The sequence below is a fragment of the Palaemon carinicauda genome, chromosome 30 (assembly GCF_036898095.1).
Source record: "Palaemon carinicauda isolate YSFRI2023 chromosome 30, ASM3689809v2, whole genome shotgun sequence".
Lineage (NCBI taxonomy): Eukaryota > Metazoa > Arthropoda > Malacostraca > Decapoda > Palaemonidae > Palaemon > Palaemon carinicauda.
This window is the reverse complement of record NC_090754.1, coordinates 45,155,699-45,175,896: the sequence shown is the minus strand read 5'-3', so window position 1 is coordinate 45,175,896 and position 20,198 is coordinate 45,155,699. Positions and strand designations below refer to the sequence as shown.

The window sequence follows — 20,198 nt, the reverse complement described above, 5'->3', positions numbered from 1 at the left end:
ACCAAGCCGGCAACCTTCGGCTGCCGGAGCCGCCGCCGTTGTGCCGGCGGCCGCTATCCTGGCATTACTCCTGACTTCTCTATTTGTCTTCCCTAAAGCCAGAAACTCTGCTGGAGCGGCCTCCGGCGTGCCGCCGGTCTGCCGGAGCATTCCGGAGGCGCCAAAGTGACTTGCACCCCTTCTCCTAGCTATCAACTCATGCTGATAGCCCTACATTGCAACCAGATGGTTTGACTACATAAATAGATAGGTATTGTCTTACCGTTCTATTAGTAGCCGTGCTGTCTTCTTGCATATCACAAATTTCCAGCATGCTGTGTGTATCTTAGCACGGCTGGTTGCCGGAAACCGTTACCCTATGGGATCTTCTACATCCCCAATTCAATGGTCTGAGTGGTCTCAGTCCCAGATTTATATCCTTGGCAATTCCTACAAGAATTCCCCCTGCCTCCCTGGCAATCTATGAAGAATTCTGCCTTGTGTCCTCGGTCACAAACAAATTGCCTATGGATAAGGTTACGGTAACCAGCCGGGCGGGTTACGCGGAGTATGTGTCTATCTACTTCATTTCCCGCTCCACTCTCAATCATCACAATGTTTATATCACTTAAAATTAAGTTAAAAATTAACCTTTTAATATTTAACTTTAGAATATAAGTCATTAATATGACTTCCCCATACTCATGTTCTCTTTCTCTTACAGCAGGAGTACGTGAAGTGCGACCACGGCTTCTGTGGAGTGAAGCGCCCGCACTTCTACGGGCACACGGCGTGTAGGACCCACGCCCCTTGCGCCAACAAGAAAGGCGATCTGAAGTTTTGGGACCCGCAGAACTGTACAGTCTGCAAGGACCGCCTGGTCGAGGCGTTCAATAATCCTCCCTCAGCGGAGGTTAGGGACGCTTCTCGAGAGAAGCTACGCAAGTGGGTGCGTGGCTTCCAGAAGAACGCCACTGGACCATACCTTGCCACCGAAAACTTGAGGGCCTTGCTTTTCCCGAAGGCATCCCCAGACTCTGTGATCCCCAAGGATCAGATCCCCACCGTCCAGATAACGGTGGAACCCGATGTAATCATGGCCCAGTCCATGCACGAGTGCCGCCTGGATACCGACAACGCGGAACGTATGTCGGAAGTGTCGGAGAACACGGAGAGGAACCTCATGGCCGAAGAACTGGACTATGAGGAAGACCAAGTGGAATACACCGAGTCGGAGCAGGAGGTCGCTCTGCCTTCCACCCCCACACCGACTCCTACACTGACGGATGTATCACTCCCGTCTACCTCCGCTACCCCGGACCCCATCCCATCCAGCGCCCAGGAGATGTTCCGAATGCTCGAAGCCCTCATGGACAAGAAACTCCGTGAGACACACGAATACATCAGGACCATGGGAAGTTCAAAGCAGCCGAAAAGGATTTCGGTTAGGGACCTCCCGGCATGCTCGGACGCCAACCCCTGGAGGTATGCCGAGCACATGCCAATTACAACGGGCAGGATCTTCATCAGTGAGAAGGTCGGCTCGGTTGTCCTGGAAGAAGTGGAATTCTTCCCGAATTTTGAGGCTTATCCGGACTGTTACGTCCGACTTCGATCCGAACCTGCCTCTAAAGAAGAGACCGAACCGAAGGAGGTGATTGTGTTCGATCTCCCGAAGGCCCAGGCTATGATGGCCAATACTGTTAAAAGTAGGGGTTTTACCTGCTCAAAACTTCCGGCGCTGAGCAAGAAGCACCCTACCTACGTCGCACCAGACGATGCGATCCTCCCCTTCATGGAAAAGGCCTTCGCTGCGGTACACAAGGCAGTGGAAGAAGGAAAACCTTGCCCTGCACTGGAGGAGTGCAGACCCTTCTCCCTGATTACTTCCCCCGATGTTCGACACTGGAAAGATGTCCAGCATACATTCGTGGTAGGGAAACTAGAACCTGACGTTGCTGGACGTCAGTTTAACGAAGACCTCCCGAAACTTAATGACCATCTCCTTCGTCGGGAACATGACACGAAGGAAAGGCTCGCCGCATCCATGTCCCTCCAGGTACAGCTCGACGTCATGGCCGGTGACACTAGAGTCCCCGACTACTACATGGTGCTCGCCAAAACGCATTTGGGCGACTGTAGTAAAAGACCTGTACAGCTTCATGAAGGCTCGTAAAGCCTGTCGTGAATTCGTGTTCTCCAGTGCCACAGTGAGACACGAACCCCGGAGGCTGATTTCCTCCAACATCTGGGGTAAGCACCTCTTTCCCTCTTCCCTTGTGAAAGAGATCACCGACAAGGCCGCCACGGAGAACAGGAACCTTCTCCACAAGTGGGGCATGTCGAAGAAAAGGAAATCCTCTCAGGACGACGGCCCTCAGCCTAAGAGGAAATCCTCCAAGCCGAAACCCCAGCAACGTCAACAGAGACGGCAGTTTCCGGAATCCGCTACTCCCCAAGTGGCAGCTCAGCCACAGCAGACCTTTCAGCTGGTCACCCAACCAGTCTTGTCACAGTCGCCGGTTTTCACTCCTGCTTTCGAGCAACAGTCGACTACCTTTCGTCCCAAAGGTAGAGGCTCAAACAGAGGTGCAGGCAGAGACGCATCTCGCCGTCCCTCCAGAGGCAGAGGAGGAAGGGGAGCTAGCGGCCGAGGCAGTAAACCCTCGGGACACCAGAAGCAATGAAGTGCTTCCGGTGGGAGGAAGACTCCGCCAATTCCAGGATCGTTGGACCTTCGATCCCTGGGCACACAGCATCGTCAAGAAAGGTCTAGGCTGGAGTTGGACTCAACCACCCCCAACCTTCCAGCAATTCTTCCAACAATCTCCCCCCTTCTGGAAGAATATGTCCTAGATCTCTTGAACAAGAAGGTGATAAGGAGGGTAAAGTCAACCAGGTTCCAAGGGAGACTGTTTTGCGTCCCCAAGAAGGACTCCGACAGACTCAGAGTCATTCTAGACTTATCCCCCCTCAACAAGTTCATAGCGAACAACAAGTTCAAGATGCTGACTCTTCAACAGATAAGGACCCTTCTGCCTCAAGGTTCCTACACGGTCTCCATAGACCTGGCGGATGCCTACTGGCACGTTCCAATGAACCACCACGCTTCCTCCTACCTAGGATTTCGACTCCAAAGGAAAAGCTACGCCTTCAGGGCCATGCCCTTCGGCCTCAACGTGGCCCCTCGGATCTTCACAAAGCTGGCAGACGCCATCGTTCAACATCTTCGCCTCCGAGGCGTCCAGGTGATGGCCTACCTCGACGACTGGCTGGTCTGGGCTCCATCGCCCGAGGATTGTTTAAGATCTTGCAACAAAGTTACCCAGTTCCTAGAACACCTGGGATTCAAGATAAACGCGAAGAAATCTCGCCTCTCTCCAGCTCAGAAGTTCCAATGGTTAGGAATCCAGTGGAACCTTCAGTCACACCGCCTTTCCATCCCCCAGAAGAAAAGGAAGGAAATAGCAGGGTCTGTCAAGCGACTGCTGAAATCCAAACGGATCTCAAGACGTCAGTAGGAACGAGTTCTAGGCTCTCTACAGTTCGCCTCAGTGACAAACCCAGTGCTACGTGCACAGCTAAAGGATGCCGCGGGAGTCTGGAGACGTTCCGCATCCATCGCTCGAAGAGACCTCAAGAGACGGCTCCCAAACAGACTTCGGCTGCTCCTAAAGCCGTGGTCGGAAGCAAAGGCCCTGAAAAGGTCCATCCCTCTTCAACACCCACCTCCATCACTCAACATCCACACGGACGCTTCGCTGGAGGGTTGGGGAGGTCACTCCCACCAAAAACAGGCTCAAGGAACATGGTCTCCCCTATTCAAGACGTTTCACATCAACATTTTGGAGGCCATGGCGGTCCTTCTAACTCTGAAGAAACTCTCCCCGCCTCCCTCGATCCATATTCGTCTGACCCTGGACAACTCGGTGGTAGTCCGATGTCTCAATCGCCAAGGCTCAAGATCGCCCTAGATAAATCTGGTGCTTCTAACAATCTTCCGTCTGGCAGAGAAGAAGAAATGGCACCTGTCTGCAGTTCACCTACAAGGATTCCGCAACGTGACGGCGGACGCTCTATCTCGAACAAGCCCGATAGAGTCGGAATGGTCTCTTAAACGCAAGATCCTTCTCCTTCATCTCTCACCAAGTCCCAGAACTCCAGATCGATCTCTTCGCAACGAGCGACAACAATCAACTTCCTCGATATGTGGCCCCGTACGAGGACCCCAAGGCAGAAGCAGTGGACGCCATGTCACTGGATTGGAACAGATGGTCCAGGATCTACCTGTTCCCTCCCACCAACCTTCTGCTAAAAGTCCTCTCCAAACTGAGAACCTTCAAAGGAACAGCGGCCCTAGTGGCTCCCAAGTGGCCCCGGAGCAACTGGTACCCCTTAGTCCTGGAGCTACAACCCACGCTGATCCCTCTCCCGGGCCCAGTTCTCGCCCAGCAGGTACAGAAGTCGACTGTCTTCGCTTCATCATCGAAAGTCAGGGACCTTCATCTCATGATTTTCTCTCCCTAGCCGTGAAGAAAAGGTTTGGGATCTCGAAGAAAAGTCTAGACTTCCTCGAGGAATACAAGACCGAATCCACACGATGGCAATACGAATCATCCTGGAGAAAATGGGTCTCATTCGTCAAGGCAAAAAATCCTACGGAAATTACCATCGATTTTTGCATGTCCTTCTTCATTCACCTTCATGGACAGGGCTTAGCAGCCAACACGATTTCTACTTGCAAATCGGCCTTGACTAGACCACTAATGTACGCCTTCCAGATTGATCTGTCCAGCGACATCTTCAATAAACTGCCGAAGGCATGCGCTCGTCTACGCCCAGCACCCCCACCAAAACCTATCTCCTAGTCTCTGGACAAGGTGCTCCATTTTGCCTCCAGTTTGGACAACGATTCGTGCCCTCTCAAGGATCTGACTCAAAAGGTTATATTCTTTTTGCTCTTGCTTCAGGAGCCCGAGTCAGCGAAATAGTGGCATTATCAAGGGACGAGGGTCACATTCTCTTTACAGACTCAGGAGACCTTACTCTCTTCCCGGATCCGACGTTTCTCGCTAAAAACGAACTACCCACCAAAAGATGGGGCCCTTGGAGAATCTGCCCCCTGAAAGAAGATGTCTCTCTATGTCCAGTAGAGAGCCTCAAGGTCTATCTTCGTAGAACTTCTGACTTTGGTGGAGGCCAACTCTTCAAAGGAGAAACATCGGGCAGCGACCTGTCACTGAAACAACTAAGAGCGAAGATCACCTACTTCATTCGCAGAGCGGATCCTGACAGTACACCCGCAGGTCATGATCCTAGAAAAGTCGCATCGTCTCTGAATTTATTTCAGAGTATGGATTTCGAAAGCCTCAAGAGTTTCACAAGATGGAAATCCTCGCATGTTTTCTTCAAGCATTACGCGAAACAAGGGCATGAAGTCAAACATTTCGTGGTAGCCGCAGGTAGTGTTATGAAACCTGCACCTAACTCTGCATAGAACAGTGAGTTACTTGGGACTCTAACTCCTCGGGTGCCTATGTTGACCCTCACGTGATACGTAGTGAATTCAAAGACACTTAGTGTTTTTCATAGACTGTTCTTCTCTCTCAGGTGAAATGTCATAGTCGTCACATGAGTGCCGTATACCTAGTGCATGATGTGTTTTTCTTTTAAAAGACTAATGTTCCTCTGGAACCCGTGCTTTCTAATAATTTGAAATTTTCTTTCAGATTCAAGAGCGAAGTCTTTCATTACTATGTACATTATAATTTTATTGTAAATACCTTTACATACCTTATTGCATTTATTACCATATTCTGCAATTGTGAAATAAAATTTCTATTTTATTTACTTGTGCGTCTCAATCCGCTCCTACTTATACTATGAAATACATGGTTGTCATAGTTTCATTATCCTTCCCCTTTTTCCTCTATAAAACAGATGAAGATAATTGGGTCAATCCCTATTATATACTCACCCTTGCTATGTAATATTCCTAACTGAATACTTACTTGTGCTATACCTTCGAGACCAGACTGTTCTCCTTATAATATACAGTGCCTAACCACCACTTGTCTGTTTTTTGAGAATGTTCCTATACGAATAGCAACCATTCTGTCTTGTCTCCGAGTTCTTCACGTTCTCCCCGCAAGGTGGGTAGCCCTTCAAGAACCACTTTGATCCTCAGTATGGTCCGTTGGGACTTCTCTGCCAAGGGGGGCAGGGAGTTTCAGCCCCACGGTACCTCTATCAAGATTACCATGCTTACTCTATTCAAAGCCCTCGGCACTTACACTAAAGGGGAAAATCTACCACGATACATTGATTCTCTGGTATTCTTCCATCAGGACGCCATGGCTTGAGCCCAAAAAACGGATTTTGAGCGAAGCAAAAAATCTATTTTTGGGTGAGATAGCCATGGCGTCCTGATGGACCCTCCCTGCTACTTCGTCCAGCCTTTCAGGTCCCACCCTGTCCTGCTGTATCATGGTGATCGGCAAGCAACTGGCTTCAGGATGAGGACGGACGTGACGTCATTTAGCAATGGCGCCCGTTTGTTTACGTCTCGAGTACCAAAAGTAGCCACGGACGAGATTAGCTGTGGAACGGCTCCCCAGCTATTCTCCGCCCCTACACATCGAAGTGTTAACTCTATGTGGGGTGCAGATAGCTATGTGGCGCGTTAATACATGCGTCCCCTGTTGATATACGATGTCTTAAAGGGAAACCTTTAGGATACTCGCTCCAGAAGTTAGAATTCTGTGATAACCTGTGGTTAAATTCTCTGGGAATATCTAGTAGTTTATATACCCAAGGAAGCTACCAAAAAGGAACCTTCCATCAGGACGCCATGGCTATCTCACCCAAAAATAGATTTTTCGCTTCGCTCAAAATCCGTTCTATTGGCTCCTTTGTAGAAATGAGTTGAATTATGGAGTAGTAGGTAATGTTTCAGAGCAAAGGTTATTATTTTACGACTTTGAAAATGTATAGCCATGAAAATATTCTCTTTTGAAAATAATACCAATATGGGCATTTTCATGGAATGTTGAAATAAGTAGAATTTTATTTAATTTTATCTTGCCTATATTTATTCAATATTTGTGTTTTTGGTGTGAAATGTGGAAAGTTTTTCTTACATAACCTTTATTTCAAAATACAGAAGGCGTAAAGTGCACTTTATCAAGAAACTGTTTGTATAGTACCTTTAATGTATTTTATATGAAAGATAAATTGAGGTTCCCTATCATTGAGTTATATTAATGTAAGTTATATTAATATTAGGACCTGTTTTTGTTTTCAGCCAAAAACGTTGGTTTCACTGCATTTGACATGTCAGGACAAGGTCGTTATCGCAGTCTCTGGGAGCATTATTATCATGATTGTGAAGGCGTGATCTTTGTTGTTGATTCAAGTGATAAACTACGCCTTGTTGTTGCAAAAGATGAATTGGATATGTTGCTGCAACATCAAGAAGTAAGTCTGATTTATGACAAATGTATTCATAAACTAATAATTTTCAATATTAAACTTACCCGATGATCATATAGCTGTCAGCTCTGCTGCCCGACAGAAAAACCTACGGGCGGAATACGCCAGCGATCGCTATACAGGTGGGGGCGTACATCAACAGCGCCATCTGTCAAGTAGGTACTCAAGTACTCGATGTCAACAAAGAACCAATTTTCTCTCTGTCGTGCCACTGGCAAGACCTACTAAATACGCTGTTACTAACTGGATTTGTTTTCACAACTATTTGGTGAAGTACACTATTCCAGTTTTGAGCTTTCGCTATGCAGGGGTTTTATCTTCATTTCAAAACTTGAACTCGTTTTGGATAGATTTTATTTTGGTGACAAAGAGAGTATGGACTCTCTTTCACTTTTAAATGGCCGACCCTTCCCTTAGACGGAAGTGTGTTTAGGTTTTTAGTAATTTTGCTTAACACGTTATAGATCTTTATATTTTATATCTCTCCGCCTTTATTAGGCCTCTTCGATTAACTTTCCTTTTATTATAAACATATAAAAATAAATTTTTATGTTTTGTTTATTTGCGACCTTTCCTTTTAGTAGGCGGTCCTAACTTGGAACCGAAGTTAATCAACGTTGAACCCGTTATATCGTATTTAACCTTTAAAGAATTTAAAACTTTTTAAATTTAATGTTTTATGAAAGAATTTCTTTGATAGTCTCGTACTGTTTTCAAAGATGAACTAACGTTTAGTTTTTTAGTCTACGCAGTTGTTGACGTTCAGGACGTTCAACTTGCGCTCTATCGTTACGATAGAGAGAGAGTGTATCACGGTTTCACTTTGCAGTAAGAGTAAACCTATTCTAGCGTTTCGTTCATTCTTTCTTAGCTTAAATGGTTTAAATTCTAAATTAAAGGAACTTTTTATTTGGAAAACCTTTCAGTTTTTTCCTTTAGCAAATAACATGCTTTGACGATATATAATTGGGCTCTTCTCTCAGGTGCGTAATCTAGAGAGAAAGAGAGAGATAGAGACGGAGGGAGAGAGAGGAGATAAAACGTTTCGTTCAAGCGGGTAACGTTGTTCTCGTTTTACTCTCCTCCCTAGTCGCTGTAGGGGAAGAAGGTAAAACGTTTCTAGGGTTTTATTCTTGTTCCCAGGCTATGTGCGGTGAGAGATTGTAAACGTAGTTTATTTGATCTAGTGTTTAGTCTCTTTTCCAGCCACTGAATTCTTTATCTTTATATCTGTTTTCTGTTGCATTATACGACTGTTTTCGCAATTACTACCTTTTAATGAAGGGTAGGATTGCGTGTTTCAGGTAGAAATCAGTAAAAGTTTCGATTTCAGTGAAATAAGTGCAAAACAGAAAATCAAAGTGATAAAGTGATATGCGCAAAGTGTTACAGTGTTGCGTCCGAGGGTTCGTCTGTTCGTGCCTGTCGTTCACCTAGTCCGGGACCTCTTGCAAGCTCCCAAGCCCAGGGGAGAAGTAATGTCGAACGACTTATGGGTTCCTCAGGCCTTGATCAGCGAACAGACGTTTTTCCCTCCGTGGTTTCGGGCGTATCTACCCAAGATCGCCCCACCCACACAAAGACGAGAGAGCCCATTTACTTCTCGTCTGCGGAAGAGGTTTCTCGTAAGAAACCTTGGACCAAGGTCTCGCAGCTTATTAAGTGCAAGTCGGTCCCTTCCGCGCAAGTCCAACGGCCCAGTTGTAGCCACTGGGTCAGTTCGGACTCGCTGCAGTCATCCGACGACTGCACATCTCCCAAGAGAGGCAAGGTGGTACCGCAACAGGCAGTAACTCCGTCTGTTGCCGCACCCGCTGTTTTAGACCCTCAGTCACAACGGACAGTAGCTCCGTCTGTTGCCGCTTTTGTAGACCCTGAGTGGTCTTTACTGCAGTCTATGCAGACTCAGTTAGCTGCGGTTATGCAGGAGTTTCGTGCGGAGAAGGTTAACGCTGCACCCGTTAGCCTACAACCTGCCACGGTTGTGCGCCCAGCTCACGTTGAGGCTGCCTGCTCCCACACTCCGGCTGCGGAGAGGTTGGCGCTGCACCCGTTAGCCTACAACCTGCCACGGTTGTGCGCCCAGCTCACGCTGAGGCTGCCTGCTCCCACACTCCGGCTGCGGAGAGGTTGGCGCTCCACCCGTTAGCCTACAACCTGCCACGGTTGTGCGCCCAGCAGACGCTGAGGCTGCCTGCTCCCACACTCCGGCTGTGAGAGCTCCTCCACCCATGCGCAGTCGACCCTGCCAGACGCATGCTGACTCCCACAGACGCACGGAGCACTCCGTTGCCGTGCGTGAGCTACCACAACAACAGGAGGGTGGAGTTAAGCTGCCGTGTTTTGACACGGTGCGTCAGCCTCCGCAACCCACTGTGGTTACCGCCACTCACCCGCAGCAGACTAGTCAGTCAGGAGTTGAGGCTTCCCCACACAGCTTTGGTTGTTGCCAGCTCACAGACTGTCAAGCAGTTACATGACGTTGCCTTCTGGTCTGCTACTAATGCACCAGTGCTGTATGTCCTCACGCACCTGTTGTGGTTGACAGTTCACAGACTGTCAAGCAGTTACATAACGTTGCCTTCTGGTCTGCTGCTAATGCACCAGTGCTGTATGTCCTCACGCACCTGTTGTGGTTGACAGTTCAGTTTTTGACAGTTCACAGACTGTCAAGCAGTTACATAACGTTGCCTTCTGGTCTGCTGCTTATGCACCAGTGAGACCCTCACTGAGATAACCTAGCTTTTCTCGGACAAGGTTCCTGTGGATGAGAAAGTGCTGTTCTCCCTCCTACTGATATTCCTTTGAGGACTCTGTCATTTGGAGAGGAGCCTTAAGCTGCTTAGCCTCCTATGGACTTTAATTAAAGCATAACAAGGCTTCCAGGGATGGTAAATGGTTCCGCTTCAGTCGCTAACCCCGTCTGTTGCCACACCTGCTCCCGTAGACCCTAATGGGCTTTGCTGCAAGACATGCAGTCCAAGCTTGTGTCCTTGATAGAGGACTTTTTACGGAGAAGAACCTTCTGGCCAACAATCTTCCTACCGGTTGGTTGTGCGCCCTGTTGACACTGAGGTATCCTACTCGCGTCCGCCAGTTGAGGTGGTTCCTCCACCGATGCGACCCAGTGTGGGTTGCCAGTCGCACGTTGACGTTAAGCGACGCTCGGAGGTGGTTGTTGAAGTGTGTCACTAGGAAGACGTTCAACAACCAGCAGAGGTGACTTGTTGTGACGCAGTGCGTCAACCTCAGCAACCCGGTAGGGTGTTGACTGCACAACCCAGACAGTCTAGACAGTTTCGGGTTGACGCTGTACTTCCTCGCGTCCCCATGGTTGACAGTTCACAGACTGTGCAGCAGTACCATGATATTGCGTCCGGCTCCGTCACGCATCCACCAGTGCGACCGGATTCAGCGAGTCAGACGTTGCCCACTCCGTTGCCGTTTCCTCATCAGTTTCGGATAAGGAACCCTCTGATGAGGACTTTGCTGAACTAGACGATCAACCCCCAGCCCTGCTATCCATCCAGAAGATGCTGAAGAAGGAATGCTGCCCTGTCAGGCTGTGGATGAGTCTGGTAAGGACACTGTCATCCGTGGTTCTTTTGTGTCACTTGGAAGACTACACCTCCGTCCTCTTCTGTATCATCTAGCTTTTCACTGGAAAAAGGACAAGACGCTAGAAGCGGTCTCGATCCCGGTTTCCGGAAAGATAAAGTCTGGTCTGACTTGGTGAAAGGACTTTATCAACCTTAGAAAGGGTCTTCCCCTGACTGTTCAGACTCCCAACCACGTTCTCTTCTCGGACGCATCGGACGTAGGCTGGGGTGCGACATTAGGCGGTAGGGAATGCTCGGGATTATGGAACTCGAGTCAAAGGACAATGCATTTCAACTGCAAGAAGCTACTGGCAGTACGTCTGACCTGGAAAAGCTTCAGGTCTCTCCTTCAAGGCAAAGTGGTGGAGGTGAACTCGGACAACACCCGGCTTTGACGTACATCTCCAAGCAAGGAGGGACCTACTCTCTGACATGGTACGAGATCGCAAGGGACCTCCTCACCTGGTCAACAGGTCTAGACTTTTCACTAGTAACGAGGTTCATCCAAGGCAACTTGAATGTCATAGCAGATTGTCTCAGTAGGAAGGGACAAATAATTCCAACAGATTGGACCCTCCACAAGGATGTATGCAAGAGACTTTGGGCCACCTGGGGCCAGCCAACCATAGATCTCTTCGCAACCTCGATGACCAAGAGGCTCCCAATAGTTTGCTCACCTATCCCGGACCCAGCAGTAGTTCATATAGATGCCTTTCTACTAGATTGGTCACATCTAGATCTATATGCATTCCCTCCGTTCAAGATTGTCAACAAGGTACTGCAGAAGTTCGCCTCTCACGAAGGGACAAGGTTGACGCTAGTTGCTTCCCTCTGGCCCGCGAGAGAATAACTCACTGAGGTACTTCGATGGCTAGTAGACGTTCCCAGAACACTTCCCCTAAGGGTGGACCTTCTACGTCAGCCACGCGTAAAGAAGGTACACCAAGGCCTCCACGCTCTTCGTCTGACTGCCTTCAGATTATCGAAAGACTCGAGAGAGCTAGAGGCTTTTCGAAGGAGGCAACCAGAGCGTTTGCTAGAGCAAGGAGAACATCCACCCTTAGAATCTACCAATCGAAGTGGGAAATCTTCCGAAACTGGTGCAAGTCAGTATCCGTATCCTCGACCAGTACCTCTGTAACTCAAATAGCTGACTTTCTCTTATATCTGAGGAAAGAACGATCTCTTTCAGCTCCCACTATCAAGGGTTACAGAAGCATGTTGGCATCAGTCTTCCGTCACAGAGGCTTAGATCTTTCCAACAATAAAGATCTACAAGACCTCCTTAAGTCTTTTGAGACCACGAAGGAGCGTCGTTTGGTTACACCTGGTTGGAATTTAGACGTGGTACTAAGATTCCTTATGTCAGACAGGTTCGAACCACTTCAATCAGCCTCCCTGAAAGATCTCACCTTTAAGACTCTTTTCCTGATATGCTTAACCACAGCTAAAAGAGTCAGTGAGATTCATGCCTTCAGCAAGAACATCGGATTCTCATCCGAAACGGCTACATGTTCTACAACTTGGTTTTCTAGCCAAACACGAGCTGCCTTCTCGACCTTGACCAATATCGTTCGATATTCCAAACTTATCGCATGGTTTGAAATGAACTAGAAAGAGTATTATGTCCTGTAAGAGCTCTTAAGTTCTATTTAAAAACCTTTTCGAGGCCCGTCTGAAGCTTTATGGTGTTCAGTTAAGAATCCATCTTTGCCTTTGTCAGAGAATTCTTTATCCTATTTTATCAGACTGTTAATACGAGAAGCTCATTCCCATCTGAATGAGGAAGACCAAGCTTTGCTGAAGGTAAGGACACACGAAGTTAGAGCTGTCGCAACTTCCGTGGCCTTTAAACAAAATAGATCTCTGCAAAATATATTCGACGCAACCTATTGGAAAAGCAAATCAGTGTTCGCGTCTTTTATCTTAAGAATGTCCAGTCTCTTTACGAGACCTGCTACACTCTGGGACCATTCGTAGCAACGAGTGCAGTAGTGGTGAGGGCTCCACCACTACAATTCCTTAATTCCATAACCTTTTTAATCTTTCTCTTGAAATGTTTTATTATTGTTTTGGGTTGTCCGGAAGGCTAAGAAGCCTTTCGCATCCTACTTGATTTGGCGGGTGGTCAAAGTCATTTCTTGAGAAGCGCCTAGATTAGAGGTTTTGATGAGGACCTTTAGTATGGGTTGCAACCCTTCATACTTCAGCTCCTAGGAGTCGCTCAGCATCCTATGAGGATCGCGAGGCTCAGTAAGGAAGACGTACTTAAAAAGGCAGAGTAATTGTTCAAGTCGACTTCCTTACCAGGTACTTATTTATTTTATGTTTGTTATTTTGAATAACTGCTAAAATAAAATACGGAATACTTAGCTCATATAATGTCAACATGTAATGCTGGTCTCTACCCACCCCCCTGGGTGTGAATCAGCTATATGATCATCGGGTAAGTTTAATATTGAAAAATGTTATTTTCCTAAGTAAAATAAATTTTTGAATATACTTACCCGATGATCATAAATTAAAGGACCCACCCATCCTCCCCAATAGAGACCCAGTGGACAGAGGAGAAAATTGGTTCTTTGTTGACATCGAGTACTTGAGTACCTACTTGACAGATGGCGCTGTTGATGTACGCCCCCACCTGTATAGCGATCGCTGGCGTATTCCGCCCGTAGGTTTTTCTGTCGGGCAGCAGAGCTGACAGCTATATGATCATCGGGTAAGTATATTCAAAAATTTATTTTACTAAGGAAAATAACATTTTACTTGGTGTGTTGACATAATAACATATTATTTTGTTTATTTAAAAGGCAGATTGATTAATTGATTTTGAGTTTTCTGGCATCCTGACATCGAAGGTCATTGGCGCACTAGTAAATATTGATTTAGCTTTTTTATTACAGTATAATTATTAGTTTGTTGAGTGTAGTTGGAAAAGTGTATGGTAGAATACTGATTAATAGGATTAAGGATAAAACAGAGAATGCAATCTTGGAAGTACAGGGTGGTTTTAGAAGAGGTAGGGGTTGTATGAATCAGATTTTTACAGTTAGGCAGATATGCGAGAAATATTTAGCAAAAGGTAAGGAGGTGTATGTTGCGTTTATGGATCTGGAGAAAGCATATGATAGAGTTGATAGGGAAGCAATGTGGAATGTGATGAGGTTATATGGAGTTGGTGGAAGGTTGTTGCAAGCAGTGAAAAGTTTCTACACAGGTAGTAAAGCATGTGTTAGAATAGGAAAGGAGGTGAGCGATTGGTTTCCGGTGAGAGTGGGGCTGAGACAGGGATGTGTGATGTCGCCCTGGTTGTTTAACTTGTATGTTGATGGAGTGGTGAGAGAGGTGAATGCTAGAGTGCTTGGACGAGGATTAAAACTGTTAGGCGAGAATGATCATGAATGGGAGGTAAATCAGTTGTTGTTTGCGGATGATACTGTACTGGTAGCAGACACAGAAGAGAAGCTTGACCGACTAGTGACAGAATTTGGAAGGGTGTGTGAGAGAAGGAAGTTGAGAGTTAATGTGGGTAAGAGTAAGGTTATGAGATGTACGAGAAGGGAAGGTGGTGCAAGGTTGAATGTCATGTTGAATGGAGAGTTACTTGAGGAGGTGGATCAGTTTAAGTACTTGGGGTCTGTTGTTGCAGCAAATGGTGGAGTGGAAGCAGATGTACATCAGAGAGTGAATGAAGGTTGCAAAGTGTTGGGGGCAGTTAAGGGAGTAGTAAAAAATAGAGGATTGGGCATGAATGTAAAGAGAGTTCTATATGAGAAAGTGATTGTACCAACTGTGATGTATGGATCGGAGTTGTGGGGAATGAAAGTGATGGAGAGACAGAAATTGAATGTGTTTGAGATGAAGTGTCTGAGGAGTATGGCTGGTGTATCTCGAGTAGATAGGGTCAGGAACGAAGTGGTGAGGGTGAGAACGGGTGTAAGAAATGAGTTAGCGGCTAGAGTGGATATGAATGTGTTGAGGTGGTTTGGCCATGTTGAGAGAATGGAAAATGGCTGTCTGCTAAAGAAGGTGATGAATGCAAGAGTTGATGGGAGAAGTACAAGAGGAAGGCCAAGGTTTGGGTGGATGGATGGTGTGAAGAAAGCTCTGGGTGATAGGAGGATAGATGTGAGAGAGGCAAGAGAGCGTGCTAGAAATAGGAATGAATGGCGAGCGATTGTGACGCAGTTCTGGTAGGCCCTGCTGCTTCCTCCGGTGCCTTAGATGACCGCGGAGGTAGCAGCAGTAGGGGACTCAGCAGTATGAAGCTTCATCTGTGGTGGAAATGTGGGAGGTTGGGCTGTGGCACCCTAGCAGTACCAGCTGAACTCGGCTGAGTCCCTGGTTAGGCTGGAGGAACGTAGAGAGTAGAGGTCCCCTTTTTGTTTTGTTTCTTGTTGTTGTCGGCTACCCCCCAAAATTGGGGGAAGTGCCTTTGGTATATGTATGTATGTATGTATAATTATAGTGCCTTAATGACATTAAGCAGTATAAAATGTTAAGAAATTTATTGTGCTATGCAATATTAGCATAATATAATACATTTTGAATCTTATCTGGTGGTTCAGAAAAGGCATTATATTTTCAAACATCTTGGGTGTAAAATATACAGTGTTCTTGAATTAATTCTTATGCTGTCTGGAGACATTGAGCAAAATCCGGGACCAGTACGTCCTAGATTTCGTCAATGTCGTCTTCTGTATTGCAATATTCGTGGTCTTCATGCAAATATCCGAGACCTTACAGTTGCGTCCAGACAGTATGATATTCTTTTGTGCTCAGAAACTTTGGTTTCTAATATGAGGCACTCATCTGAGCTCCTTATAACTGGTTTTAAGAAGCCAATAATGCTGAAACGTGATTCCATTCCTAGGGCCAGGGGAATGGCGGTGTATATTAGGACCGAGTACCCTGCTTCTCATAAGTCCTGCTATCAATGTGGATGTCATGAGATTCAGGTAATAAAAGTTTGTGGCAGGCATAACAACTTTTATTTGTGTTCAATCTACCGGAATCCAGACATGGATGATTCTATCTTTGATTGTCTTCTTACCATTATGGCTAAGATACAAGAAGATGATAGAAAGGCTTCGTTTGTCTTTGTTGGTGATTTTAATGCTCACCATAGGGAGTGGTTGAGTTCTATCTCTCCTACTGATCGCCATGGCTTAAGAGCTTTAGACTTTGCCTCAGAATCAGGCTGTGAGCAAATCATAAATGAAGCTACTCACAGGTCTGGTAATTGCTTGGACCTCGTATACACTGACTCCCCTGGCGTTATAACTAGTAAGGTTGGTTCTCCAGTCGGGACTTCTGATCATGCCTTGATTTCATTATTAGTGAAGACTGAGCAGCCTGTCCCTGATATATCATATTCTTGTAAAATTTATATGAAATCCCAAGCAGACTGGAATGGGATTTTGCATGATCTTTTGTGCTTGAATTGGTCACAATTATATAATAGTGTAGATCCTGTTGTCCCTTTGAATGAGAATCTAGTCAACATAATTGATAGGCGTATCCCTTCTCGTGTGCTAAGGTACCGAATGAAGGACAAACCGTGGTTCAATGATGATTGTAGACGTGCTTATTTGGAGAAGCAGGAGGCCTATCACCTTTGGAAGGGTAACAGATCAGATTTGACCTGGAACAACTATACTCAGCTTCGAGCTTTTGCTCAGAGAGTTTATGCCTCAACTGAAAAGGAGTACAATTTAATCATAAAAGAAACCCTCTCTGGTACAACTCAGGAACATAAATGGTGGTCTACCCTTAAATCTGCACTCTTTGGTGTAGATGCAACAGTTCCTCCTTTACTTAAACCAGATGGCTCAGTCACTCACTGTCCAAAGGAAAAGGCAACCCTTTTGGCTGATGTTTTTGACAGTAAACAGAGTAATGAAAAATTTGAACTTCCTCATTCCTGTTTTCCTGAGGCTAAACTAACTAGTTTAGCTTTTCGATCTCGTGAGATTAAAGCTCTGTTGTTGGACCTTGATGCTTATGGAGGTGTAGACCCTAATGGTATTTTTCCTTTGTTTTTTATAAAGACAGCAGATTTCTTAGCTCCAAAGTTATCTGTTATTTTACGCAAGTTAGCAAGAAGAGGAGCTTTTAGCACTTGTTGGAGAATTGGTAATGTTACTCCTCTATGTAAATGTGTTTGTGGTAGCTCAAGTCCCACTGATTACCGCCCAATTTCCATAACTCCCATATTATCTAAAGTTTTTGAACGTCTTCTGGCAAAACGTCTTAATAGGTTTGCTGAAGGTAATCATCTATTCCCTAGTTTGCAATTTGGTTTTCGGAAAGGCCTTGGAGCATGTGATGCCCTTCTTACAATCTCCAATGCAGTACAGAAATCCCTTGATTGTGGTCGGGAAGTTCGTATGATTGGCCTTGATTTTAGTGCTGCCTTTGACCGTGTTAATCATGAGGCCCTTGTTTTCAAACTGAAACAGTTGGGAGTGGGTGGGTCGTTTCTTAGCATTATTATTGATTTTTTAAGTAGTAGATCTCAAAGAGTTGTTGTTGATGGGCACCATAGTGAGTATAGGAATGTGATATCCGGTGTTCCACAGGGTAGTGTTCTTGGCCCATTACTTTTCATACTATATACACATGACATGTGGTTTAGCCTAGAAAATAAGCTTGTTGCATATGCAGATGATGCTACTCTCTTTGCATCAATTCCATCCCCTGAATGTAGATCTGGGGTTGGTGAATCCCTTAATAGAGATTTAGCTAAAATTAGTGCATGGTGCAAATTATGGGGTATGAAGTTGAATCCTAACAAAACTCAAAGTATGATTGTAAGTAGGTCAAGGACGGTGGCTCCTCAACATCCGGATCTCAGTATTGATAATGTTTCTTTAAATTTGTATGACTCTTTCAAAATTTTAGGCGTGATTCTTGACAGCAAATTTACTTTTGAGAAACATATAAGGTCTGTGTCTTCTTCAATTGCACAAAAAATTGGCTTATTGAGAAAGTCTTTTAAGATATTCGGTGATCAATCTATTCTGAAGAAGTGTTTTAATTCTTTTATTCTACCTTGTTTTGAGTATTGTTCTCCGGTCTGGTCTTCAGCTGCTGATTCTCATCTTAATTTGTTGGACAGAAACTTACGGTCTATTAAATTTCTTATTCCTGATCTAGATATTAATCTCTGGCACCGTCGATCAATTAGTTCATTATGCATGTTGCATAAGATTTTTCATAACTCTGACCATCCTTTACATTCAGATCTCCCTGGACAATTCTATCCTGTTCGTAATACTAGGCAGGCAGTTAATTCTAATAGCCAGGCCTTCTCCATCATAAGACTCAATACTACGCAGTACTCTAGAAGTTTTATTCCAGCTGTTACCAAGTTGTGGAATGATCTTCCTAATCGGGTTGTTGAATCAGTAGAACTTCAAAAGTTCAAAGTTGGAGCAAATGCTTTTTTGTTGACCAGACGGACATGAGTCTTATTATAGTTTATATATGACATTTTTGTTGTTGACGTTGTTAATAGTTTATATATGATATATCTCTTTTGACATTACTTTTTTTAGAATGATTTATTGTTAATTTGTTTTCTTCAGTTATTTATTTCCTTATTTCCTTTCCTCACTGGGCTATTTTTCCCTATTGGAGCCCCTGGGCTTATAGCATCTTGCTTTTCCAATTAGGGTTGTAGCTTGGATAGTAATAATAATAATAATAATAATAATTAAGAATGCTCACTGTTTAAGGAGAAATAGAACAAATATGTCTAAATTTCTAAAGCTCTCCCCATCAATACGTTTGTTGCTTAGCATTTCTCAACAATGCACTGCTGCACATTTAGCACAGATTCCCTGTTTTTGTATTTTATTGGGTTTCTTTGTTTTCATCATTAACTTATACTTTATGGTTATTAGTTTATCAAAATTTGCAGGTCTCTAAATAGTGATATTTACTGTAACAAGATGTATACCAAGTAACAATCTGTAGATTTAGTGAAAAGTAAATAGTATAATTGAACTATTGAAAATTCATAGACTAGAAATCTTGTAAACATTGATTAATTTGGAGGATTTTCTAATTCTATTTCCTTTCTTTTAAGGAGTTCTTGTTTAACTTATCTCCTAGTTTTGAAAACTTGTTAAAAGAATACTGTATACTAAGTATTCCAATTTTTCACTATTAGGTTGATGGATGGTAATCAAAAACATCAACATGACATCAAACACTTTCAATTTTTTACAGATGCGCCATCGTCGGCTACCTATCCTATTCTTTGCCAACAAGATGGATGTACGTGATGCTGTTAGCAGTGTAAAGGTATCTGCTGCTTTAGGTTTAGAACGAATCACTGACAAGCCCTGGCATATCACTGCTTCAAATGCAGTTACGGGTGAAGGATTACATGAGGGGGTTGAATGGCTCACTAACCAGATTAAAGAAAATGTCGGTAACAACAATAGACGTTAGAATCTTCCCTGTGGGTACGTAGCCTTAATTCTCGCTTTGCATTATTTGCAGCAGTGATAATATTCAGCCTAGTGCTCAACTTCCTTTGTCAAGTTTTAAACCTAAGCCAAAAGAAAATGCGTATTATGTGAAAGCATCTGCATTATGAATTATTCATCAGATAACTTGTGCTTTTTTACAGATAATATTGCTATTTTTTTCTAGTCTCCAAACACTGTTCTATATAGATAATATTGCCATTATTCTCTAGTCTCTAAACATTGTTTTATAAAAATCAGTTTTTTAGATTTGGTGGCCATATCTTGCGTGCCTTCTGTAAGTTATTCATTGCATGTTTTATCCCTTTCCTGAGATTGTAAATAATCGTCATCACCAAGAGTTCAATTTTTTTATAAAGATAAACTCCTAAAAGTTCGAACAAATATTAATGACGGAGGAACTAACGAGAAAAAGAGCAGAGCCGAACCATGAACGGTAAGAACGGGGACGCCGTTCATATATAAACACTTCTCAATTAATAAAAACAGAGGTTACACTGCCCAATCTCGCTAAAACTCATGGATAAAGTACTTAACTTCGATGGGGTATCATGGGAATCGGCCATCGATTATAAAATAATGATAAATCCAAGGGTAAACACAAGAAAAAAACATGTTGGACTTAATA

The 20,198-nt window shown here is 44.7% G+C and overlaps 1 protein-coding gene across 1 annotated transcript in view; it reads left to right on the top strand.

The window, feature by feature from the left end:
- Positions 1 to 19,927, top strand: part of LOC137623769 (ADP-ribosylation factor-like protein 6) — a 40,517-nt gene extending 20,590 nt beyond the window's left edge. Inside the window, exons 3-4 of the mRNA XM_068354593.1 lie at positions 7,283 to 7,455; positions 19,308 to 19,927. Coding sequence (XP_068210694.1) covers positions 7,283 to 7,455; positions 19,308 to 19,532 — 398 coding nt within the window. The 3' untranslated portion in view covers positions 19,533 to 19,927. The remainder of the gene's footprint in view (positions 1 to 7,282; positions 7,456 to 19,307) is intronic.
- The last annotated feature ends 271 nt before the right edge of the window (positions 19,928 to 20,198 follow it).